Raw genomic sequence first — 26500 nt, forward strand, 5'->3', positions numbered from 1 at the left:
AAAGCTGACAGATGAGGATCTAAAAGAAACAGGCAGCAGATACGTGAAGAAGATGTTGCTTCTATGAGAGTCAGAGTTTGTTAGGAACTTATTGCTTTATACAACAATAAAATGATGATAATGCATTTGTTCGTTCTTATTAAAATGCTTCTAGCGTGCGGAGCCTGCAGGCCTCTGGCCTTGCTGTACCACCCCGGTGTTAATTTTTTTGTTTAACTCGCTAATTATGGGCTTAAGCTTGTCATTAGCATTAATTAAGTTTGCATAGTGCATTCCACCTTAGCTAGTTTCGATCACGTTCTTCTCCCTAATCAAAGCCTCAAATCAAGTTTTGTCCATTATCAATGTTGCAGATTTATTCTACCTCTACAACTTTTATTTTGGCCAAATCTCAAGTTCCAGTTGAAAATTTTGACTTGCAGCCTAGAGTTGAATTCAAAATTTATGGAGTTGGGCTGAGACCAGTCAGACCGGTGGCGGGCACTTCAGATCGGTCTGCTCCGTGTTTTGCTTGAACGGTGGCGTACAGTGCCGGAGTAGCCACGCGTCGCCGCGCTGGCGAGCCCCCCGCCGCTTAAGCATTTCGCTGCTGATTCACTGGCCAAGTTCGATTTTGCCACTCCATTCCTCTTCCCCGTTCTCGGGCTGCCGTGCCGAGCGGAGCAGAGCGCCGCCACTCGCCGCGCCGGACGTAGTTCGTCACCCTGCCGCCATCCTGCACGCCCCGAGTCTCCCAAGAGCCCATCCACCCTACCCTCCACCTCCACCGCCCCGCCCCGAAGTCGATTGAGCCGTTCCTTGGCTGAAATCGAGTTTGCACCGGCAGCCACCATTAGAGCTCCTCCCGAAGCTCCGCCCCCAATGCCGGCAAGCACCTCGGGCCACCCCTCATCGCCCTTCGAACCCCAAATCGGACTCGCGGTGAAGTCCCGGTGCTCCTGCGCCCATCCCCCGCCGCTTTGACTCACCGTGGCGGCCTCTCGGCACCGCCCCTGTCCACTGGACCACTGCCGTCCATGGAACTCCCGTGCGCCGCTTCCTCCTCGCCAGGATGCTGCTACTAGGTGGACTCCATGCCTCCCTCATGCTTCCCAATCGCTCCCAGCCACTGGCATGGCCTCTTTTCGCCGGACTCGAGCTCCCTGGGCACCTCCTCTGCTCCAAATCGCGACAAGGACCTCGTGCAGCAATTAGAGTAAGTCCAGGGGGGTTTTCTGCAATGTCATAGACTCATAAGAATAGTATTTTAGGGACCAACTAGCTTGAAACTTTGAAAATCCGTAGAAAATACTAGGAAAATGCTAAAAATGCAAAACCAATTTTGTTAGTTTCATATTTTTATGCTCTATAAGATAGAACCATGAAATGTGTTGTTTGACAGCTATTTCTGTGCAGTTTTATTTATGCAAGATAAATGCTTTTGTAGATTGTTAATTGCCTAAATAAAGTTAGGAGCATGAGAAAAATGTAAAACAAGTTGGGTTAGCTTTGTTTTAGCATGTAGAACTTAGGAAAAATATTTAACCTGCTGTCTGTTTAATGTTTTTATGATGTATTGATTTAATCATGAATAATGCTTGTTTTAGCTTGTTTATTTAATATCTGCAGTTTTGAAAGTCAAAAAATTATGAAATTTATGAAGTAGTGTACTCTTGGCATGCTTAGTTCACCATAAAAATTTCATGTCCAAAATCTATTCTCATGTGTGTAAATCTATTTTTGTTCAGTTTGTCTTGTTTAAGCTAAAATAAATGCTTTATTTTAGCAATAAATGTTGGTAAATTGTTTTTACACTTCTTCTTAGTATCTTATCATGCTGGTAAAATTTGGTTACCAGTTTATGATTTCAAGTTAAGTTTTTACTTTTTGTTTGGTTCCTAGTGTTAGTTTTCCTTGTATGCGGTTACTAGGAAATGCTTTGTTGCGTGTTAACTCATTTGAGATCATATGTGGTTTGCTTTATATTGCTTGGTTCAGTTTACATTTCAGATGGTTGCGTTTAGAATCAGAATATGGGTTGCTTTCATATCGCTTGGTTCTATGTGCTTTTTAGTTGAATAGAAGTCCCTAGTTATTTCCATCTTGCTTATGTTGGCTGGTTAAGCTAAATGAAAACCTTAGTGTGTTCTCTTGCTCATACTTGCTTACTAGTTAATGAAGTTCTAGTCTAACCTTTCCTGCTTTACGCTGTGTCTTAGCTTTTCCAAAATAAGTTTTTGTAATGTTTTTTGGAAGCGAAACACTTTATTTATATCATCTGCTAGTTGTGTACCATACTTGCTGTACTTGCTATCTCTACGGTAGACTTGTGTGATGTTTAATCAACCTTCACTTCTTTAGATGCTCATGCCCATGCAATAACGATCTTGTGCTTATCTTGCTTGCCCTTTTCGATGCATTGTCTATGCATTCAGACATCCGCATTGTTGCATCTCATTTAGGTACGCTAGATGTGTGATGCGTGGAACTGAAGGGTGATGTTGGAGTCGATCCAGAAGATGGTGTACTGATGAACCGACCCAGAAGATGGAAGGACCGACTAAAGTGCAAGCTAGGGCCGGAGATGCTATCAAGCCGGTGCAAGCTAACTAACTGACTTTGTGTCAAACCCAGGCAAGCCCTGGAGCATAACCCCTAATTTGAGTATTCAATGTTTATTTAAGTATTTGTGCATTTACGTTTTTAGGAGTTGTATGGAACCCTAGTATGCATGTTTCTCCCTAGGTACCTATGAGTCTATACTAGTATACAGGTGTCGTTAGTATTGCCATGCTTAACTAGGATCCGGTAGAAGTCGAGTGATTGTTGTCACTCGTGAGCTATAGGTTTCTGTTACTTAAGGCAACGTGGCTTGAGAGTGAATCAATGAGGAAAGAGAAATGGAGACCGGGCGGAGATGATTTTGGTTTTGGATACGGAATGGAGGGAAAGTAAGCCTCCGCCTGTGTCGATTGAGGACCGTACCGTTGTTGGCCCTGTTGACCGAGTTTGAACAGTACTAACCACATGCCGGAAGTAGGAGGTAGTCGAAACCGGTAAGCTAATTACCTGAATTGCAACGATACTTTGAATCGCGACCTGCTACTCTGGGAGTGGAATGATGGCGGGTGTTGGAGTGTATGTCGCCTCTGGGTTCTCTGGGAGTTCGCCGTGAGGGACCCTTCACCCGGGTTTTGGCAGGCATGGCTCAAACGTCGGGGTGATGATGGGAACAGTTGACATGTGTGGTCTGGCGTGGCTGCACGTGTCGTGTGAGTTAGGTCCACCTTGCAAGGTTAAATCAGATCGATTCGCCGTCTCTCTCAGTTAAGAGAACCTTGGTCACTGCGTCACATCGTAGTAAAAGATTGAAATGAGATTGGAAAGTTGAGATTAGGAGATATGACTGTGGTACTCTCAAAAGATAAGGTGATCAACAATGCGTGCTCTAGATATTCAGACAAACCTAGTTGGTATTTGTATGATAAATTTGAGCTAAAATATTAAAAGTAAGGATCCACTATTAGTAGCTTTTGAGAAAAATAACCCCAGAGCCAAAAAGCTTTGCATGTCTAGGAGTCGGCTAAGTATATACCACTAGTCGGGTAAGCCTTGCTGAGTATTAGTATACTCAGGGTTTGTTGTTATCCTGTTTTTAGATAGCTGCTGCTGGTTGGAGCTAACCAGGATTCACATTGGTGGGCTCGATGTGACGTTCTCACGGCTTCGTAGATAACGTTGTTTTCAAACTAAGCTTTTATCTAAATTCCGTTGCATATTAAGTCTGACAATTACTTTAAACTTGTTTTGTGAAGTTCTGTTTTGTAATTTAAATTTGAGAAACTTATGTCTTCTTGTAATCATCTGTGCTCGCCTTCGGGTGAGACTTTCAGTGTTTTCGATCCTTAACCCAACAGGCGTCCGGATTACACCGTTTTAAGTGCGTGTTTACTTGATTAATGCTTAAGATGATAGTTAGCGCACTTAAGCTGGTTTAATTTGGGCGGTTCTGTTACACTTGCCATAGATGCGACGATAAATTGGCCTTCCCACTTGCTGTGCATCTTGCCCTTTTGCTTGGCCTTCGGTATTATTCGAAGCACCAAGTCGCCCTCTTTGATGTTTCTGGGCTTCACTTTCTTATTCTTCCACCTTCGTGTTTTCTCTTGATATTTTCCCAAATTAATTGCTGCTTGTATCTTGCCAGCTTCGATTGTGTCAATTGAGGGCTTGATGTCTTCTTCGATGTTTTCTGCCCCTTCGGCTGTTCTCCAGGATTTGAGTTTGATTTCCTCGGGTGTTACGGCTTCTTCACCATATAGAAGCTTGAAAGGGGTGAACTCCGTGGTCCTGGACTCTGTTGTGTTATGAGACCATATGACCCTCGGCAGCTCATCCGCCCATTTCCCCTTCGGCAGCTCAGTGATGTTTTTCTTGATGCCTGCGAAGATGATGCCGTTGGCCCTTTCCACCGCGCCATTTGACTGCGGGTGGTAGACCGAAGCGAAGCATAAGTTGGTGCCTAGCTGAGTGGTGAACTTCCTGAAAGTTGCGCAGTCGAACTGGTTGCCATTGTCCACTGTAACCTCCTTTGGGACCCCGAAGCGGCAGACGATGTTCTGCCAAAAGAATTTTTGCAGGGCTCCTGCTGTGATGTCTCTGAGTGCTTTGGCCTCGACCCATTTGGAGAAGTACTCTACCTCCACAGGGCGTACTTGTAGTTTCCTGGAGCTGTAGGCAATGGTCCAACAATATCAATGCCCCATCGCGCAAGGGGCCATACCGGAGGCAGTAGTTGCACCTCGTCGGGTGGGAATTTGCTGTATGGGGCATGCCTTTGGCAATTTGGACATGTGCGAACCACATCGTGAGCGTCCGCCACAGCCGTTGGCCAATAAAATCCTTCGCGGAAAGCTTTGCCAACCAGTACCCTCGTTGCGATGTGCGAAGAGTACATCCCTGCATGTATGTCTTCAAGCAGCTGTTTGCCTTCTTCGCGTGAGATGCACTTTAGGAGTGGTGCGCAGACTCCCCCTCGGTATAACTCTTCGCCTATGATTCTGTAATTCCTGGCCCGAAGTGCTATTCTTTTCTCTTCCTTCTCATCATCCGGGACGAAGTGTCCGCGAAGATAGGCCACTATGGCGGCCCTCCAGTCTTCGCTGGTTATGGCATTGACGAATTTGGCTGGTTCTTCGACACAATTGACGGAGGCCTGCTTTAATGTTTCGAAGAAGACATCTGGCGGTAATGGATCGAACTGCGCTGCTGCCTTCGCCAGTTGATCAGCTTGCTTATTCTTCGATCTGGAGAAACTGCAGATAGTAAACCCGAGGAAGTATTTCTCCATGCTTCGCACTGCTGCCAGGTACTTTGCCAGTTCTGGCTTGAGAGCCCTGTTTGACTTGTTTACTTGGCCTATGATCAACTCTGAATCACACCTGATCGTTAATCTTTGTGCGCTCAGCGCTCTCGCTTTGCGAAGACCCAAGAGAAGGCCTTCATATTCTGCGACATTGTTGGCGCACCCATTGAAGTCAAGTATGACTGCGTACTTCAGTTGCGTACCCGAAGGTGCTGTCAGGACTGCTGAAGCTCCTGCTCCGTCTCTCTGGTAAGCCCCATCACACTCAAGTTGCCATATTGCTTCTATCTTCGGCTGCTCTTGCGAAGGTGCGACTGGGGTCCAGTCTGCAATGAAGTCAGCCAAGACCTGTGACTTGATTGCTGATCTGGAGACGAAGTCAATGGTGTGCTCAGCTAATTGTGTAGCCCATTTGCCTATCCTGCCGGAAGCTTCTCTTTTTCCAAACATGTCCCGAAGTGGAAAAGAGGTTGGAACCTTGATTTTGTGGCTCTGGAAGTAGTAACGAAGCTTGTGTGCTGCCATGACCACCACAAATGCCATTTTCTCCAGTTCTGAGTACAACAACTTTGACCTGTTTAGGGCTTCGGAAATGAAGTATATAGGCACCTGTGTCAATGCTCCTTCGATCGCGCGCTCTTCGACGAGAGCAGCACTCACGGCTACGCCTGATGTGGAGATGTATAACATCAACTCCTTCCCCGAAGGGCTGGACATGACTGTCAATTTCTCGATGTACTGCTTGAGGTCTTCGAAGGCCTTCGCCTGCTCTTCGCCCCATTCTAAGTTGCCAGAGCCTTTCAGCACCTTGAATAATGGGAGGCACTTCTCTGCTGACTTCGAGATGAATCTGTTCAGCGAAGCTAACCTGCCCGTTAACTTCTGCACCCCCTTTCTTGTGGTAGGCGGCTTCATCCTCCTAATGGCTTCGATTTTCTCCGGGTTTGCCTCGATTCCCCTTTCGGTGATCATGCAGCCCAATAGTTTGCCTCTTCGCACGCCGAAGAAACATTTCTCCGGGTTCAGCTTGAGGCCATGGTGACGAAGATTCGCAAATTTTTCGCGAAGATCCTGGATATGATCCTCCTTCTTTTTGCTTCTTACAACCACATCGTCAACGTATGCGGAGATGTTTCTCCCCAGTTGATCCCCCAATACTTTTTTGATCATTCTGTTGAAAGTGCATCCGGCATTGCGAAGGCCCTCCGGCATTCTCATGTAGCAATATGTCCCGAAGGGGGTGGTGAAACTGGTCTTCTCTTCGTCTGCCTTGTTCATAAATATCTGGTGATAGCCTGAGAAACAGTCCAACATACTGAGCATCTCCGAGCAAGCTGCTGCATTGACCAGGGTGTCAATTCGCGGTAGTGGGTATTCATCCTTCGGGCACGCCTTGTTCAAGATTGTGAAGTCAATGCACATTCGCCACTTTCTGTTCTTCTTCGGTACCATAACAACATTTGCTAGCCACTCCAGGTACTGGACCTCGCGGATGACGCCCGCGTCTAGCAATTTTTGTACCTCGGCCTGGGCCGCTTTCTGCCTTTCTTCGGACATTGACCTTTGGCCCTACTTTACTGGTTTTTCCTTCGGGTTCACCCTGAGCTCATGCTCGATGACTTCTTGACTGACCCCTCGCAGATCCGAAGAGGACCAAGCAAACACATCTTGATTGTTGCGAAGAAACTATATAAGTCTGGCCTCTTCGGCCTCTTCAAGCCCTTTTCCGATGATCACCATTCGGTCCGGTACATCTTCGCACAATGGCACCTTCTTCGTGTGTTCCGCTGGGGATACCCCTCCTGACTTCTCTGGCTCTTCGCTGCTTGATGCCTCGTTGTCCTCATTTGGGGTTTCAATGACATGGACATTCTTGTTTGCGGTTGATGCGTTGTCTTTCCATCTTCTTGCTTCTTCCTGGTTGCCGAAGACTGTGGCAATTCCTCCGGCCATAGGCAGCTTCATGCATAGGTACGACTGATGGATTACTGCTGCGAATTTGACCAAGGTGTTGCGGCCGAAGATGGCGTTGTAGGGGTAGTTAATGTCGACCACATCGAAGGTTATTGCTTCGGTTCTTTGCGCTGCGCCTTCGCCGAACGTGACATTGAGCTCTATCTTTCCAAGAGCTTTGATTCTCTTGCCTCCAAAGCCAATGAGCGGATACTGTGACTTCTTCAGCGCTGTTTCTGTGAACCCCATTTTGACGAAGCACTGCCACACGAGGATATCTGCAGAGCTCCCATTGTCCACCAAGATTCTTCCTACATCATTCCCTGCGAAGTGCACTGAATTCTTGCCGATGTTTGCCCTGATGACGAGGGGGTCATTATGTGGGTAGTGCTGCAGCCGAAGGTCTGCCTGAGTGAAAGATATTGGGACATGCAACCAAGTTGTTCGGAAGCATCTGCCCTCGCTGACGTGGGAAACAATTCTAAAGTATTCTTTGCGCTTCTTCTTCGTCTCATGCACTGGTTCGTTGAATCCTCCGGAGATGGCATTGATGATGTTGACCCTACTGCCGGAGGGTCCCTCGCTTGCTCTCTCTGGTAACTGTCCCGGTTCGAGCTTCGGAGGTGGGGGCAAAGTTGTCGGGTCGTAAGACTGTGGTGTGGAGCTCCTCGACCATGTCTGACTATAGTGCGGAGGTGGTAGCATCGGTACTGATTGTTGCGAAGGTGGCACATATGGTAGCGGATTGTAGTTGAAGACCGGGTATGACACCGGCCAATTTGGCGTAGGAGCCCAAGTGGTTGCCGTTGCCGAAGACTGAGGTGGCAACTGTGAGGTATGATTGACCGGCTTCGCTGGCTGGGAATTTTGCCGGTCAAATTCTTCTTTTCTTTCAATGGCGAAGGGGCACTCGTTTGTCCAATGGCCTTTGTCCTTCCCGTTGAAGAAACAGAATGTAATTTTCTCCCTTCGACCACCGCTGTCTCTTCGGCCTTTGTTGTGTCGTTCTTCGCGATGGTGACGATCATCGCAGTGGGATATTCCTTCATGGCGGTCTCCCTCGCCTTTGCCCCTGTGATGGTGTCTGTGCTCTGGGGGGGGGGTCTTCTTCGGACACATTGTTCACTGTTCTTTTTTGCTTCGGCTCGTCAGTATGCCATGGTTTTGACTGGGACCCCTCGATGCTTCATGACTTCTTCTGCTCGTTCTTCTCCTCGAGCCTTCTCCTCTTCGTACGGTCGGATATGCAATATTCTTGCATTATTTCGAACAGCTTCGTGACTGTCTTCTGTTTGCGCCGGGATATGTAGTCTCCGCATGGTCCCAGGTTGATCCCCTTCACCACCGAATCGATGATGCTCTGGTCGGCAACATTGGGTGCTCTTGCGCGAAGCTTCATGACACTCTGAAGATATTCTTACAAGGTCATGCTTCCTTGCCTTAGATCGTGAAAATCGCAAGATGTAACTTCGTCGGGCCTTATGGCTCGGAAACTTGCACATAGCTCGAGGCGAAGCTGCTTCCAAGACAGAATGGTTCCTAGTGGGATGTTTGCATACCATCGCTGCGCCAAGCCCTTCAATGCGAGAACGAGCGCCTTCGCTTTACACGCGGTGCCTCCTCCTGATGCTTCTATGGTGGCTTCGTATTTGAGGAGGAACTCTTCGGGGTCTGACTCCCCATCAAACTGCGGCAATATTGCTGGGTTGAGGCGATGGGGCCACTGCACCTCCTCCAACTCTTCGGACAATGGTGATATTCTTTGATGCCTTCTTCGGTAATGCTCTTCGGCGTCTGACTCAGAGTTGTCAGAGATCTCTTCGACCGGCACGAGTTTTGGGCGGAACCTTGGTGGTTCTTGTTGCCGCGGGTTGACCCCGATCATCTCCTTCTGCGGTGGTGGTGGTGGAGGTGCCTGCAATTTCTCGAGCTGCAGCCGCTGGGCACGGAGCTTCTCCTGCATCGCCTTGCAGCGAAGCTCCTCCTCCCTCAACTTGTTGTACTGCTCTTGACGTTCTGCTTCGGTGAGCAAGGTCTGCTTCCCCTTCGCTCTTGTCGTCATCTGTGGCTCCGAAGGTTCTGCTTCCAAGGCCTGCTGTTGAGCCCTTCGTGCCTCTTCGATGCGAGCGTCGATGCGACGCATCGCCGCGATGTCTTCGGCTGAGACACCGAGGTCTAGGAGGTTGACTTCAAGCTGGCCATCTGCAAGGGCGTCGACGGAGACGCCGTCGCTGCTAGCCCCGTTCGCCTGTGTTGCTGTCGTCTCGGCCTGCGAGGGTGTTGTCGTCGTCGTGTCCTCTGAAGTGGCTCCGGTGGTTCCTCTCTTCTTCGTCGCCGCCATGTGGTGTATCGAACCGACGGGTGGGCGCCAAACTGTTGGTGGAGAGCGTCTCCGGAACGGAGGAACACTACAACAGTAATAAATGCACACGCAAAACAAGGAGGAAAGGTTCTCTCTATTCCAGGTGTCCTATTAATACACATTACAGGGGGTATTTATAGGTGGCGTTATACCTCCCATGTGTGATTACTCTTTTACCCTCTTACAACGGTCATATTCCCTGAATATTCCCGGACATGCATGTGATCTTCTTATTACAGTGTGGGTGCGGTACAGCTCAGTAAGGCCCATAACCCCAGGCGGTCCTCTTCACCCCGACCGACGAAAACCACGGGTCTACGGACCACTGTGACGCTGGTGTCGCCCAGTCTTCGCCTGTCTTTGCGTTCCGTCCCGAAGAATAGCGAAGACTGTTCACCTCCGTGCTTGCTCCTGATGTCGGCTTCAGTGCTCTTGGCGTCTTCGCGCACCTTCGGCGATCGGACCGAAGGTGGTGTCCCCAACACCAACACCGGGACGTGGCCACCTTCTCCGCGCGCGTGCTCCGCCACATCGCCTCCGGCGACCGCTCCAGCGCCAACCTGGCCGTCTCCCCGCTCTTTCTCCACGCGGCGCTAACACTTCTCCGCGCGGGCGCGCGGGGCGCGACGCTCGACCAGATCGTCGCCTTGCTCGGCCCTGCCGGAGGCCCCGCCCACGCCGCGCTCGCGTCGCACGTCGCGCTGCGCATGCTCGCTGCTGATGGCGGCGGCGGCGGGCCCACGGTGCGCTTCGCCAACGCCGTCTGGGTCGACGCCGCGCTGCGACTCACCGACGCCTACGCCCGCGAGGTCACCGGGCAGTACCTCGCCGAGGTGCGCTCGGTGCCCTTCAATTCCAGGGTAAGCTCTCACCAAGCAATTGGCAACTGCCTCCTCGCTGCCACTGATCGATCGCCTTCGCCTTGGAAATTCTCTCTCATCCCTCACAATCGTCTGGCTTATTAATTGGTCCAGCCGGAGGACGCGAGACTCCAGATCAACCAGTGGATCGAGAGCGCGACTGCCGGCCGGATCAAGGACCTCCTTCCCCAAGGCTCCATCGACAGGGACACGCCGGCGGTCCTCGCCAACGCGCTCTACTTCAAGGGCGCCTGGGAGCGCAAGTTCGACGCGTCGTTCACGCGGGACGACGCTTTCTACCTGCCCACCGGCGGCCACGTCCGCGTGCCGTTCATGTCGAGCACCAGAGATCAGTACATCGCCCGCCGCCCCGGCTACAAGGTCCTGAGGCTCCCCTACGCGCGTGGCCGCGAGCACCGGGCGTTCTCCATGTACGTCTACCTCCCTGACGCGCAGGACGGCCTGCCGAGCCTGTTACAGAAGCTGGGTTCCGACCCGGCGGCGCTGCTCGAGAGCTCGGTGACTTTAACGACCAAGGTCCCCGTGCGCGAGTTTAAGGTGCCCAGGTTCACCATGTCGTACAATACTAAGGCCGCGGCGACGCTGCGGGACCTCGGGCTGACCCTGCCGTTCGACCCCGTCCGCGCCGACTTCGGCGACATGTTGGAGGCAGCGCCGGGGCCGCTCTTCGTGTCGGAGGTCTACCACGAGTGCTTCGTCAAGGTGGACGAGGAGGGGACCGAGGCCGCCGCGGCCACCGCCGTCGTCGCCAAGGGCTCTGCCCGCTGGCGCCAGTCTCCGCCGGAGGAGGATTTTATCGCCGACCACCCGTTCGTGTTCCTGATCCAGGAGTTCAGCGGCGTGGTGGTTTTCGCCGGGCAAGTGACCAACCCTTCGGTTTCGCTCTAAATTACCATTTGGAAGATGGCACGATGAATGGTCAATGCTGCGTGTTCACCCTTGCAAATTTGTAATTGGCTTGTCCAAGCTTATGAGATGCTAAACGTAACCGGTTGAATCTTTTTGAAATGTAGACATCTTTTTCTTGCTCTTCGATATTAGAGCTTCCCTCTTTCAGATTCGCCAGACGGTGGCACACAAAGTGATGCGCAAGGCAGGCTTGACCTCATCACAGAACCTCCATGGGCGGCGGCGAGCGTGGGGTCTGGCCAGATTAGCGGCGTGGTGAAAGGGCGGTCGCGGCGGTGGCACGTATTCATCCGCGCATCCAGATTTTGTAGCAAGTCCACCGACCCTTCCTTTCCTTCCTATTGGCTATAGCTGGAGACTTTGTACTCTTTCCCGTAGAGGGCAAGGGCATCGCAAGTCTCGAGCAGTTAGGATTGTGACCTGGATCGGATATACTTTACCCGGGCGCCATTGGTGATCCCGAACCCCCCGCTGGAACCGTCCCGGGAGCGGAGGCGAGGTGGCGGAGCACGCGCATGGAGAAGGGTAGAAGGCGGGCTCCGCGAGCTTGCTTGGCTGCCTTGCCTCAGGGTGGTGCCGAAAGATGTCTGCGATCGGAGTCCGACGACCATCCTATACACCCTGTACAAGCTTTGCATGCGTTCCGCGTTCGTGCTTAGAGAAACTCGCATAATAAGAGTGTAAACATGGAATCACTGGAACGGGGAACGGGATTGGCTTGCTGCGTCGGGTTTTCTTCCAACTAGTCATCATCCACGGCCGGCCGATGCATCAACTCTTGCAATGTCTCAACCGTGTCAATCATTTTTTTTTAGGGAAACCGTGGCAAACTGGCAATCATATTACCACAACGACAGCCTCGTTTCAGTCGGTAGTGTGCGTACAACAAATCAGCAACTAAAATTACAAATAATTAGAACTTGGATAAACTAGAATTCCACCAATTTGTTCATGACAGTGTAGCCATCAGTACGAGAACGACAAGCGCATGAGCATTGAAAGGAGTCGATACAGATTTCACAGGGTTTCAGAACAGAACACCGCTGCTTTTTTTTTTTCAGGTAACACTGACTGACTGTCCTAGCTCCTGAAAGTGCAGCAGCCAAGCCTGCGTTCTTGGGTAACAGCTAGGTGTTGTCCCCCACAGCTTTCAGCCACAGCACAAAAGGAACCAGCATCCTTAGTCGACGAGCATGAGTCAATGGAGGTGGTCTTGCTCAAGGTGGAGTCACCTTGCTGCGGAGGCGGCTTGAGCGTCTCAATGGAGTCGGTGTCAATGGAGTCGGCGTCAGTGGAGCTGGTGTCGCATCCGTCTTCTCTCTTCTTACAGAGTTTTCCTGTTGAAGAAAATCATAAGGTAAGTGGCAGCTCGCTGCTTAACAAGTTGTGAATGTAAATACATAACTTTATTCCAAATGCATAGTTTTATGCTGTTGGGACACATCATGAGACAGGAGCAACTAACAATGGAATCCAGTCGGTTTATCATGACAAATGGATGTGAACTGAAACTGTTCCATGGAAACTAAAAGGAGTAGTAATACAAATGGATTCCTGTCACTGTTAATCTATGCTTTGAGAAATAGTCACTAGTAATGTGACCCCCACAGCCCCACAGAAAAATTTAGCATGAAGGAATGAAGCACCAGTTGGAATAGATTTATTGCAAAAAAAAAACTCATCACCTAATTCATCTAAAAACAATCATCAATAAATTTGCTACGAACTTCTAGTTAACTAGAGTGCATGAGTGAAGAACTTATAGGTAACTAGAGTGCATGAATATTGAGATCCGGTGCATTTCTTCTGGATGAAACATTTCTCATACTATGCAACCACATTCTTCCATAACTAGAGTGCTAAATATACTACACAGATGAAACTAGGAAGGATTGGAGTTACCTCTTTTCTTCCTCTTTCAACACTATGTGTCTGACTGATGCTTGAATTCTTCTGCATCTTGTCCGCATCCTTTTCTGGCAATTCTTGAACTGCAGCATCTCCAGCATACTGATTCAAGCTCTTGATAGCGCTTCCTCTTGAGCTGTTTGCAAATGTGAACTCTCCAAGGAGTTCGACCACTGGAGGCTTGGAGCTGTCAACATCTCTTTGATTCAGAAGGTCACCATTTGAAGTCTTCGTATTGTTAGCATCTCGTTGTTGAAGTTTCTGATCAAAGTTCCCATGATCCACAGGAACCTTAAGGCTGATAAAAGGATCTGGCTTGGGCAATGGCAACTCCATAGGAACCTCCAAGCTGTCAGACAGGCCTTGTTTTGGAACTGTTAGTTGTGTAGGTTCCTCTGAAGAGTACACAGGCAACTGCACAACTTGAGGTGAAGGAGGCACTACTGGCAACGCTGGCACTTCTGCAGGTGACGTTGAAGGCATATGTTGTGACGCAGGTACAACCATCTCTCTTGATCTTTGAACGTACCTGGACATTGCAGCCACAAAACCTGCAACAGACAAGCATGCCAATATCTGCAGCAAGTGAAGTTCCTTAGCAGACCACAGAAATTTTACAGTAGAGCTTATTGCTTTTGCAGCTTCTGCTGTGTTTTCATACTGCCATAGCTCAGTGTCAAGATTCAACTCCTCACTTTCCAAGCTCCTGTCATTCAGCTTGTCACTTGATGATTCAATTGCCTTCTCTGTGGAGACCAACCGCATCACAGATTGATTTGAATGACCATCCCCTTCCTCTTGATGGACTCCTAAACTGCTCTCTTCCATGTCCGCAGTGTGGGTGGAGCTGGAACCAATGGAACCCAATGAGATGTTTCCACCCAAGACACCAACTTCATAGCTTTGCTCATTCTTCTTGAAGGATTCGATTCCTACTTCAGTCTTGTGCTCATCTACTTCAGAACATTCCCACTGCTTTCACCCCCAATTTGGCATGCCAATTCTCCCAATGGAGCATCCATGCACATATCAGCTATTCCCATCATAGTTGCTGCCACCAGATTTTTTAGAGAAGCTCTCTGGTCATAAAGATGAACCACACCTTCACTGTCCCCGTGCACAAATTGATTTTTAGTTTCTTCCAGCACGTCCTCTGGGCCCATCATATAAACTGTCCCTAACAAACTCAGTGAATCTACTTCCTGATCACCAGCATCGTACGTGCCCCCAATCGGTCCAATGAAATCGAATCCATCTTCTAAGCGAGCAGAGGATGCAGCTGGATTCATACAAGAAATGTAGCAGAACGAGCAGGCAACTGCGACGAGCAGAAGAAACAGCCGCCGCGCCCACCGCCCCCGACACGGTGGGGCCACCACCTCCTCCTCCTCGTCGTCGTCGCTGTCCGCGAGCTCGGCCTCAGAGTCGCTCCATCGCGCAGACGAGACGGGGGACGCCGCCGCCGCCGCCGCCGCGTCCGAGGCGACGGAACCACCGTCGTCCTCCGAGGCCGCGGAGCCCGAGGCGGCGCTGGAGCAGTCGTCGTACTCCACCTCCGCCGCGCGCGCCAGCCGGAGGAGGATCTCGCGGCGGCGCTCGGGGTCGTAGCGCAGGAACTCCGGCCGCGGCGTGATGTAGTTCGTCTTCGGGTCGTACGCCCCCGCGCCGCGGCCCGTGAGCGTGGGCGGGCTCGCGGCGGGCTTCGGCTGCGGCGGTGGCGGCGCCGGCGACGCCGCGGCCTCCGTTCCGCGGCCGTCGTTCCGCTCCCCCAGTACCTTCTTCCTCTGCGGCGACGCGGCCCACGGCGGCACGGGACGCTTGGGGCTCGCGTTCTCGTCGGCCTCCGTGGTGGCCGCTCCGGGCCTCATCGCCTTGGGGCTCCTCCGCGGGGCACCTGCGCGAGAGGGGAAAAAAAACCTTAGGGAACTCAACTCAGCACAGAGCTGCAGGCTGCAGCGAATTAGAGGGGTGATGGGTCAGATCCGGCCGGGCCCTCACCTTGCGGAAGAGCTCCCTCTCGCTTGGGGAAATCCATGGCGGCGCGCGTCGTGGTGTCTGGTGTGGTCGATTCGATTCCAAGCGGCGGTGCGGGGGAATTGTGGAAGGCAGGTGAGCCGGAGAGACGGAGAGGGTGGGTGAGGGGACGGGATTGAGTGAGCTTTTCGAAATTCGAACCGTTTGGTAATCCGACCGTTTGGGGTCCGCGCCGGCGCCCGGCTGTGCAGGTTTTATACGGCGCGACATGGGCTTGGCTAGCGCAATCGGCACGGCACATGTTTGGCGGCCCGCAGTTCAGCGCCCGGCCCGGCGCCTCCAAGCTTTCCATCCCTGCGCGGTTCAGGCTCATCTTGACGGTGCTGGGTCGTGAGGGTATCTCTTAATATCTGTTTCGCTGAAGCTGAACACTAGCGTGTACAGTATATGCTGTAGCAGATGAACAGAACAGTCCGAACTACGGATGCCGCTCCTAATTTATTGTCAGATCTAAACGATATTAATATCGCCATCTCGTTTGAATAATTAACCCCTTGAGGAGAAAGAGGAGCCGGCAGATTTTGTGTGCATCAGCCAAGAAGAATCAGGGACAAACATCAGATTTCTTTTAAAAAATATATATAGAACCCTTAGAAAGGGATGGAATTTTTGAGAGAGAGAAATTATTAATTAATACAATCGAGATCTAGGCAGATTTCGAAATTATTAATTAATACAATCGAGATCTAGGCAGATTTCGAAATTATTAATTAATAATTTCGATTGTGAACATCAGATTTCTTTAAAAAAAATATAGAACCCTTAGAAAGGGATGGTGTTTGTGAACACGCTTTAGCAGGACTACCTGAGGCACCATCATACTAGCGTTAGGTTTAAATGGTGCCATTCTATTTTATACAACGCGACATTACAGTTTTCACTTTCACCATTGCCTCCGTCTAGTTCTGGGCTCCGACATTATCCGCCATGCGCTTGCCAGTGTATCTGTCTCGCGCCGCTGTGATCGCAAGCATCAGCACCAAGGAGATCGTTACCGCGACGGCGGTCAACGCCACTGCCGGTCCAAATGGCAGATTCGCGTAAGCCAAGACGGCGACGCCGAGGAGGATGCAAAACAGAGCTACCAGGCTGACATTCTGCCAAAAAATAAAAATAATTCCAACAGTGCATGAGGATATGTTTGTCTCTCTGCAAACGGATTGAAAGTGCTAAATAGCAGGAGTTGAAGCAGGTCAGCGTGGTGTGTGTGACAAGCACAAGCGACTTACGGCGCAGGTCGTGACGGTGTCGACCGCGTCGTCTTTCTCCAGGTCCGGCTCTCCTCCCTTGATCTCAGGGCCGCTCTCGAGATCGTACTCCATCCCCTTCCGCTGGTGTCCCTGCGCTGCGCGCGCTACGCGTGCCGGTCTCGTTTTTTCCTCGGTCACAACAACAACAAGCCAAATATCCCGGTGCCCGTCCTGTTCTGGTCGATGTTGCGGCGAGCTCCGGGGGGGATTGGGATTTATGGACGCGCTGCTGAGTTGGGGACACGGAGCTGGTTTCGAGTCCGATTCCGAGAGGCGAGAGCTAACGCGCACGGACGTTGCGCCGCGGCGACGGCCGAAGCCGAGCTCAACACAGCTAGAGACCTAGAGTTCTCCGAATCGACACGATCCCATGAAGCTCAACGTCAACGCCGGGCGCCGCAGCACCGCGTCCGTACTCCGGCTCGGAAACCATGACCGAGACGTGTGTCCGGCGCGGCTATCCGGGCCTGTATAAATTTGGCCACAGGAAGACCTCTCCACCGCATCGAGACCTCAATTTGAAAAGCTCGCACTACACGTGTTCGAATATAGAGGCCAAGATATCATCGCTAAGACTAGCTCCAACGGTGCCCCCATCCCTCCCCCCACCCCATATCCGGGGAGCTATAGGGGGAAATCCGATCCAACGGTTCCCCCTATAGCTCCCCCTATATACGGGGGGAGTTGAAACTCCCCCCACATATAGGGTGAGTTCCAACTCCCCCTATATCTCTAGTCACACCGTTTTTTCACGATATTAATCCCGTTTGAGCCCCGTAACATGATGATAATGTGTATTATGACAGTACAAATACTGTATGATTTTTTTAAATTCAAAAACGTTAAATAAATAGTTAGTTAATGAGTGATAGTATATAGGGGGAATAGATATGGGGGGAATGGTTGGAGAGAAGGAGTTATAAGGGGAGGAATCTTTTGGAGGGAGGTAGTAAAATATAGTAAATAGTACGTTTGGGGGGAGTTGGATGGGGGGAATGGTTGGAGAAAGCCTAAGCAAATTTGGAGAGAACGATGGCGGCTGTCGTCAAAACAGGAGGGACGGCCAAACCAAAACAGCCCAGGCAAGCGGCCGTTGTTGATCTTGAGAGCGGTACTCAAGCTCAAGGAGACAGGGTGGATTTGATCGAGGATATCGGAACTGTCAAGGTCATTGCTGTAAGTTCAACATTATCTCAAATTCTACATCCCTGTTTCAAAATAATTTAATTTCAGTTATGTCTGCTAATGGGTTTTGCATTATACATTTACTGATTTACGCTCTACCAATCCCCATCTCCTCTGGCTTATTGGTTTGTAGAGTCTTTGCGTGTTGTTGCTGCATTGCGTCCTCGTCGCTGCTGGGATCACCATTTTCATGAAGATTTCGATTTGGCCAGCAGTGGGACTAACCTCATTCATTGCAAGCATGATAATTTTGATAATGATTGTCGTCATGTCGATAAGGGATCGCTACATTGAAAAGCTTATGGCAGAGAACGGAAGAGCTTCAAATTGAACAGTATCTATGTAATGTTGCCAACCGGCAACCATGTAACATACAGCACGAACAAACTTACTTGTATTATCATAACCCTAGTTCTTTCGACCTAGCATGGTGGTGGTGGTAGTTGTGCAAAAAGAGGGTAGTCGATATAACAACTTTATCTAACATACTTTATTTCTTTTTTATCATCATTTTCTTGAGTGTAAACTTTAGTTGAGTCCTACCTTGGTGATCCAAACAGAACCTTACTTGATCACGGTTTCCGAACATTGGCCCTAGGAGCATTAGGATTCGAAATCCAAATTATTATGCTATTCATTGTTTGATCGATTCCGTGTGTGTTTAGGAGTAGGAGAGAAGCCGATGGAGCTCAAAAAACGAGACTCCTCTGTCTTCGCGCTACATTAATGCTATAGGACATTACAGTAGACGGAGCCGGAGCCGGAAGAACCCGGCCAAATGGGCCCGAAGAAGTTCGAGGAAGACTAGAGAGCTGGGATCAAACACAAGCATCTCAATTCTCACGGCCATGAAGAAGCTATTCCCGGGAGCAACGTCGCCGGCCAGGCGCAGGGCAATCCTGCATTCCTGCTCGCCTGAACCGCTGGGATGAACATGTTTAGTTGCAAAATTTAAAATTTCAAAACTATCACATTGAAAGAAAATTTTATATGCATAGAATATTAAATCTAGATAAAATAAAAAATTAATTGTATAGTTTGCTTGTAAATTACGAGATGAATCTAATTAGCCTAATTAGATCATGATTAGACACTAAATTGCTACAGTAAACAAGTGCTAACGATGAATTAATTAGTCTTAATAAATTCATTTCGTAATTTATAAACGAGTTCTGTAATTAGTCTATATTTAATACTTCGAATGTGAAAAGATTTCATTTCAAAATGTGTTTAGATCTTTAGTGGTAAATTTTTTGAAATAAAATCTTGCTATTTTGGAGTACTAAATAAAATTTAGTTGTAAATTTTTTTGCACGGATGGATTGTAAATCGCGAGATGAATCTAATGAACCTAATTAATCTATTATTAACGGATGGTTACTGTAGCGTCACTGATGCAAATTATGGATTAAGTAGGCTCATTAGATTCGTCTTTCGATTTACAACTCATCCATACAAAATGTTTTGTAAGTATATTTTATATAATACTTCATGCATATGTTCAAACATTCGATGTGATATTTGTGATGTAAATTTTATGGATTACACCAACATTGCTTTTCAAAAAATTGACCAATATTCTGTCTTGGAATGTGCACGGGGCGGCTCAATTGCCGAGCCCGGCGCGACGCACTCCGCACGGTAGTTGACGGTGCTGGCGTTAACTTTCTTGACTACGCGTACTTGCGTGCGTCGGATACAATGGGAGGAGTGAAGGCTTCGACTCGTTGTTTGCTCTATTTTCTTGGCAGATTTGGAAGGAGAGGCGCCTCTGAGTCGTTTCAGCAACTGTTCGTGGCCATCAGGAGAGAAGCGGAGTCCTGAATTGACGCCGGAGCTGCAAAGCTAGGTTGCTCGTTTGCGAATAGTTCCCTTTATCTTCTTTTCGGTCTGGGCTTAACAATGTAATCTAGCTTAAAGCGGGGGGAAAAATTCGGTGCAGCAGAGCTGCAAATCGCAGCCTGTGCAGTCCTGCTCCCGATGCATGCCATCTGTCCATGTAGCGAATCGGACGGCACACTGATGAATCGCGGCTCGGCTTGGCCCCTAGACATGGCTCCGCGTTTCCGACGCCCGCCGTCAGCACCATCCTTTGACGGAACCGGCAAATTAAAACTCTAAATTAAGCATAATAATCATTATTTGAACACATCAGACATATTAGCTTAATGGTTTAATTTGACGGTCCATTCTCAACTCACGGCCCAATCGAAACAACATCGGTAGTCCCACACGAAGACGGCGCAGATTGTACAAGCACGATAAAATACTTAAAAATATGAAGAGGTGGCAAACCGTTATACAAGAGCTTTTACAAACCGAGTTCAAATACAATAATAACTTACACAATTTACATAACTTACATAATTTATAAATTTTACAATAGAGATAGCCAAGTTTTTTTAAAAAAGACCTACAACTACACTAGTGTTCTGCCTCTGACCAACCGGTCAGACCGGTTGGATGAACCGGTCTGACCGGTCCACCTGGAGACCCCACACAGACACCGGTCAGACCGGTCCGACCAAAATAGACAGGTTACACACTCTGCCCACAAGTGTGCAACCAACAAACTCCTATGCTAGGGGTCTCGATCCACCACTTCCCACCCCTCTGCATCACGGCAGATAAATTTGACACAGCAGGGACAGGAATCCACGTCTGGGTGCCCTAAAATAAAAATATGGTGGCGACATACCCTGAGCAACTAATACTCAGGAAGACTTACCCGACCGGTGGGTATATCTTAACCCACCTACCTAGACATGCAAGGTTTTTGACTGGTGGTTGTTTTGCAGAAAACACGTCTAAAGTAATTCCTTATTTTCATTATTTTAGCCCCAGATTCTATATAAATTAACTCTAATCTAATATTTGCATGAACCAACTATAACAAACATGGTGGTGCAATCAATAATACTTCAATGTGCCCATCATCATGTATATATATATTTATATATACTTCACATTCCAATGAGTTGTAATGTATCTATGTACTCGCCTGCAAGTGGGCCATTTGTCGCGGATGATGTTCAAAATGGCAAGTTTCAGCTAACCCAAGAGTTGTAATGGCAGATTTCCTATTTCACGTATTGCAATGGCAGTTCTCCGGACGACAAAAAGTTGTAATGGCATATATCTAAATAACCCAAAAAAACCACATTAAATTTTAATTGCAACAATCATTTTTGAGAAACTATATATGGTGGAAAAAACAACGAGATCTCAATTGTAGTAAAAAGACAAAAATTCAAAATATGAAAAAAATATAATTATAAAAGTATATAAATGATATGTATAAGATAATGTATAATGATATGTATGAGTATATAATTTTGCCCCCAAATTCAAATATCTCATGAAGTAAATTAGTTAGGAATGTGAGGTGTAAATCTGCGAGGGGTTCCGATTTCCCGTGCTTTCTTGTGTGTGTGTTTGGGTTGGGTTGGTGGTAAGGCTGGATATCGAGCCGGCTCAGCTCGGCTCGGTTTAGCTCGAGCCGGCTCGTTAGGATAACGAGCTTGCTTGGCTCGGCTTGTTATCAGCACGAGCTAAAAGATAGGCTCGGCTCGGTTCGTTTGCCACCTCGAGCTGGCTCGTTAGCTTGTGAGCCAGCTCGAATTAAGGCGACTGAGGCCATGGCGTCCTAGGTGCAGAGGGAGCAGAGGGGTGCTAGGCGGAGCATGGGGCCGCCGTCGTGGCGCGAAGCCACGGGATCGGAGTGGGGGCGTCGTGCGGGCCTGCTTGCCGGGGGCGCGGAGCCAGGCAGGAGGCGGCGCACGGGACCGCCGGCCGGGGCGCGAGGTAGGCCGAAGGGGCGGCGCGCGGGGCCGCCGGCCATGACGCGGAGGCAGGCGGAGGGAGCAGCGCGCGGGGCCGCCGGTCGCAGCGCTGAAGCAGGCGGCGCGCGGGGCCGCTGGCCGCGACGAGGAGCCACGGGCGGACGAGTGTTGTGCTGGAGGCTGGAGGGCCTGGAGGTGAGGACGACGGGTAGCAGCTGGCCGATAGGCCAATTGCAAGGGCGGCCGTGAGGCAGAGACGGGGAGGAGCCGTGGCTCGTGGGACTAGGAGAGTTTCAATTAGGATTTGAGGTGGATTTTATACCATCGGCTGAATTGGGTTGATATGGGCCGAATTAATTTTGGACTCGAATGCTGGCAACCTTTAGCTCGTTTTGGCTCGCAAGCTGCTAACAAACCGAGTTAAAATATTAGCTTGGCTTGGTACGATTTTTCAACGAGCCGAGCCGAGCTGAGCCATTAACGAGCCGAGTCTAGCGAGCCACGAATTTTTCGTCCAGTCTTAGTTGGGGGTGGGGGTGGGGGGGGTGGGTGGGGTTGTGTGGTTTCAGCGACGGCGAAAGCACCACCAGCAGCGGAGGTCCAGGTTCGGCCGCGTGCGGCGATCAATGGCTGGACCATCTGCGAACCGTCGCGGATTTTTCACCGCGAACACCATCGACGTCGACGTCCCCGCCGTAGACAGATGGCGACAGGGGCCATGGACCACGGTGGTCATCCGGACAAGGACTACGGTGGCAGCAACATCTTTCAGGGTTCCCTTGCTACCGGGCCATCATGGACGACGAGCTGCCCGGCGGCGCTCAGAGCCTCGGCGGTGGCGGCCATGGCGGGCATTGGGTCGCTGTGGGCAGGTGCGCTCCGGCCTCACGTGACGTCGGCTCGTCAGCCGGAAAAGCAAAGAGATGGCCGTGCTGGTCTTTCAAAAAAAAAAGATGGCCGTGCTGCCGCCGTCCGGTCAAACGACTAGCAGATGGGGACAAAGATTCCCTGTGCGTTTTGGGGGTGGGGTCGGGGTGGGGGAGGGCTGGAGTTAGTGCAAGACAGCAGGGGCAGGAACCGTCAGTTTGGCCGTCAGCTTCGGCACACCCGCGAGCGGCGAATCGGTCCTCGACAGCCTCACCGGAGTCGGAGCCTGCTGTCCAACTCGTGGAGCCAGCCAATCAAGCTCGCAAGTCGCAAGACTTGGGTCGGTCGGGTGGATCGCCTGCGGCCCCGGTGGTTGGTGATCTCTGGCGGTCCCGACCACCGTGACTTATCCTGTGCTGGGCCTGGGGCAGAGCACGGCAACGACGTGCTAGAACGCGAACCTGCACCGGTCTGGCGGTCTCGTCCCGTGTCTTGTGCCCATCACCTGCACAAACACGTCCGCTTGCGGTCCCAGGGCAATGTCAATATGGCACGCAAAATTCATCCTAGAGCTGCTATGCCCCGGCACCGGTTCTCAGCAGCGATGGGTGGACGGACGGATGGGACGGGTGACCGTGGTGGCAGGCAGGCACCATGTACTGTACATTACCAGAGAGTGGCAGTATGGTCAATTGGTCAGTGAGCCGGAAGCGGCTGGCTGTGGCTCTGACTCGTGGCGGGGGGCTCCGCGAGAGACCAAGGATTTGTCAAGCCGCCTTGCGGTCGTGGACAAAAGCGGCGCGTTTTTTTTTAAAAAAGAAAGCGGCGTCCTTTTGCAGGCACTTTCCTCTTTCCCTCTCAGAATCCTTTCTTTGTTTCCTTTTACGTGCAGGGAGGTGATGCGGGGAATCTCACACCAAGGTTGTCCGTGTGTATTGATGAATGATGATCCGTATAACCAATTAACCACCAACAAAAGTGGCCTAGATTTGCTAATAACACAGCAAATTTTCCCCAAAAATTTAAAATGCATCGGTTCATTTTTCAAATAAGACTTCTTATTCTTTCTGGAATACCAGAAAAAGAACGCGAGTTCTTTGCTTGGCAATTGAATCTCCTAAGCAGCCTGCCAGTGTCTCGCAGTGACAGGATAGGCCATTGGTGCTGGCACGCGAAGGAACATGGCGACAGGGGCAGAGGAAAAGGGCCAAGGATCAGTGCGGACGATGCTGAGGCTACTTCCAGCAGCACTCCAGTCGCGGATGCAGATAACATCATCAATGCGCAACCGGACCCAGCACTGTCACAGGAGACGGACTCCGTTCCAGCAAAATGCGAATGCGGGCGCGAAAATAGTCCTATGGGCGCGAGAGCCGGTTTCTTCCCGCCAGAAACGGCGAGCGGGAGCGGAAGGGGGATCCGGACCTTGGCGAGGCTCGTCCCCGCGCCGGGCTCCGGCGGCGCAGCGCAGCGGCGACGCGGCGCGGGCGACTGCCCGCATCGGGAGAAGGAGCCGGTGGCGGTGGCGGTGGCGGCCGGAGGTGCGCGCAGGCAGGGCGAGGCGGGGGCGCGGGAGTAGAGAGCGCGTGCCCAGCGGAGGCGACCGGCGACGGGGTCGGCGAGCTGAAGGTCGACGTCCATCCTCACGCGTCCACAGCGGTACGGCCTTCGGTCCTCCAAGCATTGAGGTAGCGGGCGGAGGACGTTGGATTACAGACCAAGTGAGATCAGAACGAGGTATAGGCGTACAGCCCCCATGTATTTGCATAATCGATCTGATTGCTTGCTCCTTTGTTCAAATCAACGGAATACATCAGCCATGTATTTGCTAATCAATTTGATTACTTGTTCGCTTGTTCAAATCGACAGATTGTTCAAAGGAACATACTGTTTTAGCAAGAACCTTAAATGTTCAGGGGCAATTTTGTATCTTTGCTTAATTGTTGTAGCTGAAGATGGCCTGGAGAAGGGCAAGAAAGCGCCAGCGCGAGTTGCAGCAGTTCCACGCCCACCATGAGCTTCTGACCATGACAACCATTGTTCAAATTATTGAAGAAGAAGAAGAAGAAGAACGTCCTCGCTGCGGCTCTATAGTTGGCAGGAAAATGGTGCCCAGGGATAGGTTCAGCGGCTATTGGAGGTTGATGCAAGATTATTTCCTCGATCCTCCAGTCTTCGACGATAATCACTTCCGTCGCCGGTTAGTTTCGCTCCATGGATTTTTCTCTATAGCTTGAGTGTGAAAATCTCTATTGGATGACATATACGTCTATGTGCAGCTTTCGAATGTGCAAAGCTATGTTTATTGACATTTGTCATGCTATTGCAGCGCGGAATGACTACTTCAAGAGGAAACCCAATGCCGCAGGTCTGCCGGGGTTCACCACGGTACAGAAGGTAACCGTTGCCTTGCGTTTGCTTGCATATGGAGGGTGTGCGGACCGCCTTGTTGAGTACATTCGTATGGGGGAGACCACCATCCTTGAGAGCCTGGATCACTTCACTAGGACTGTGATTGATCTCTATGGGCAGTCGTATCTTAGACCACCCAATGCTGAAGACATTGCTAGGCTCCTTCGGAAAGCAGAAGAAAGAGGATTTCCCGGCATGATTGGTAGTATCGATTGTATGCATTGGGAGTGGGAGAAGTGCCCTACAAGTTGGCACGGTCAATATAGGGGCCATTACAAGAAACCTACAATTATCCTTGAGGCTGTAGCAAGTTATGATCTTAGGATTTGGCATGCCTTCTTTGGCATGCCAGGATCTTGCAATGATGTTAATGTCTTACATCGATCTCCGGTGTTTGACAACCTTGCTAGAGGCATTGGACTTGCAGTGAATTTCAATGTCAATGGGAGGGATTACAATATGGGATATTATCTTGCTGATGGTATCTACCCTCCTTGGGCTACTTTGATCAATGGCATCTCTAGTCCTCAAAGCAATAAGTATAATTACTTTACACTTAAACAAGCGGAGTACCGGAAGGATGTGGAGCGTGCATTTGGTGTGCTGCAAGCAAAGTATGCAATCATGAAGGGACCAGCTAGGAGGTTCAGTCCAGTGGCACTCAAGTATATAGTTGATTGTGTAATCATCCTACACAATATGGGTATTGAATATGAGAAAGGAATGGAGGAATTGAGAATTGAAGATTATGACGACGCGACAAGGCCAACGTTAGCTCCTAATCGAAACATTCCAGAAATTTTTCGATTGATTGCACGACACCGCCAAATCCAAAGCCGATCGGCTAATGAACAGCTGAAAGCCGATCTGATTGAGCATGTTTGGAACAAGTTCGGGGCTCAGTAGGTCAGTTTGAAATATCGAATTGCATGAACCTCTTCTCTAATATTTGTTTGAAATTTTTTATCAACGCTTATATGTATGACTAAAATCTTTTGTGTAGGACCACCATCATCAGAGATCTTTGGAGTGGAAGGAGTACCATGGGGTAGCCTGCTAAGTGTATTATGGACAGTTAATGGAATGAAGTTAAGTGCTAGGCTGATCTTTAGGTTTGTTTAGCACCTGTAGAAGTCACCATTCAGTGTATGTTCTGTAAAACCAGTATGTGTAACATGGTGTACCATGCTGTGTGTATTTTAGACAGTTAATGGAATGAAGTTAAGTGCTAGGCTGATCTTTAGGTTTGTTTAGCACCTGTAGAAGTCACCATGCAGTGTATGTTCTGTAAAACTAGTATGTTCTGTATGTATCTCTTTTAACTGAATGATCTTGTATGTTCTGTCAAAATTCTAGAGACAGATGTACACTAAGTCAAATATTTTCATGGGAATGAAATGCTGAAATTAGTCCCCAACTGAGTTACTACGATGTCCAATTCAGGGTCATGCATGTGACACCCTAGGTGTCTGCAGAATAAAACTACATTTATTTCCTGTGCTTCATGTGTGAAATTGTTTGAGCAAGGGCCTATTTTAAATTTTAAGGACCTTTGTGTAATTATGAATTGTTCCAGGGTCATCTCTATAGTTATATTGAATAGGATGTGTGAT

At 49.8% G+C, this 26500-nt stretch overlaps 2 protein-coding genes, 1 long non-coding RNA gene and 1 pseudogene across 3 annotated transcripts; 3 read left to right on the forward strand and 1 right to left on the reverse strand.

Annotated features, from left to right (window-relative positions):
- The first annotated feature begins 606 nt into the window (after positions 1–606).
- LOC120710752 lies at positions 607–2955 on the forward strand. Its single transcript, XR_005690002.1, has 2 exons — positions 607–1195; positions 2442–2955. It is a non-coding gene; the product is annotated as an uncharacterized LOC120710752 (long non-coding RNA).
- A 6919-nt stretch (positions 2956–9874) lies between these two features.
- Positions 9875–11537, forward strand: LOC120710188 (serpin-Z1-like). Its single transcript, XM_039995842.1, has 3 exons — positions 9875–9880; positions 10043–10519; positions 10634–11537. The coding sequence occupies exons 1-3, from the start codon at positions 9875–9877 to the stop codon at positions 11426–11428; spliced, it is 1278 nt and encodes a 425-aa protein (XP_039851776.1). The 3' UTR covers positions 11429–11537.
- A 754-nt stretch (positions 11538–12291) lies between these two features.
- On the reverse strand, positions 12292–15542 carry LOC120708159 (annotated as a pseudogene).
- An 8888-nt stretch (positions 15543–24430) lies between these two features.
- LOC120710189 lies at positions 24431–25939 on the forward strand. Its single transcript, XM_039995843.1, has 3 exons — positions 24431–24675; positions 24755–25657; positions 25891–25939. Exons 1-3 carry the CDS (start codon positions 24431–24433, stop codon positions 25937–25939), a joined length of 1197 nt encoding a protein of 398 aa, XP_039851777.1.
- Positions 25940–26500: the final 561 nt, after the last annotated feature.

Source organism: Panicum virgatum, chromosome 5K (assembly GCF_016808335.1).
Source record: "Panicum virgatum strain AP13 chromosome 5K, P.virgatum_v5, whole genome shotgun sequence".
NCBI lineage: Eukaryota > Viridiplantae > Streptophyta > Magnoliopsida > Poales > Poaceae > Panicum > Panicum virgatum.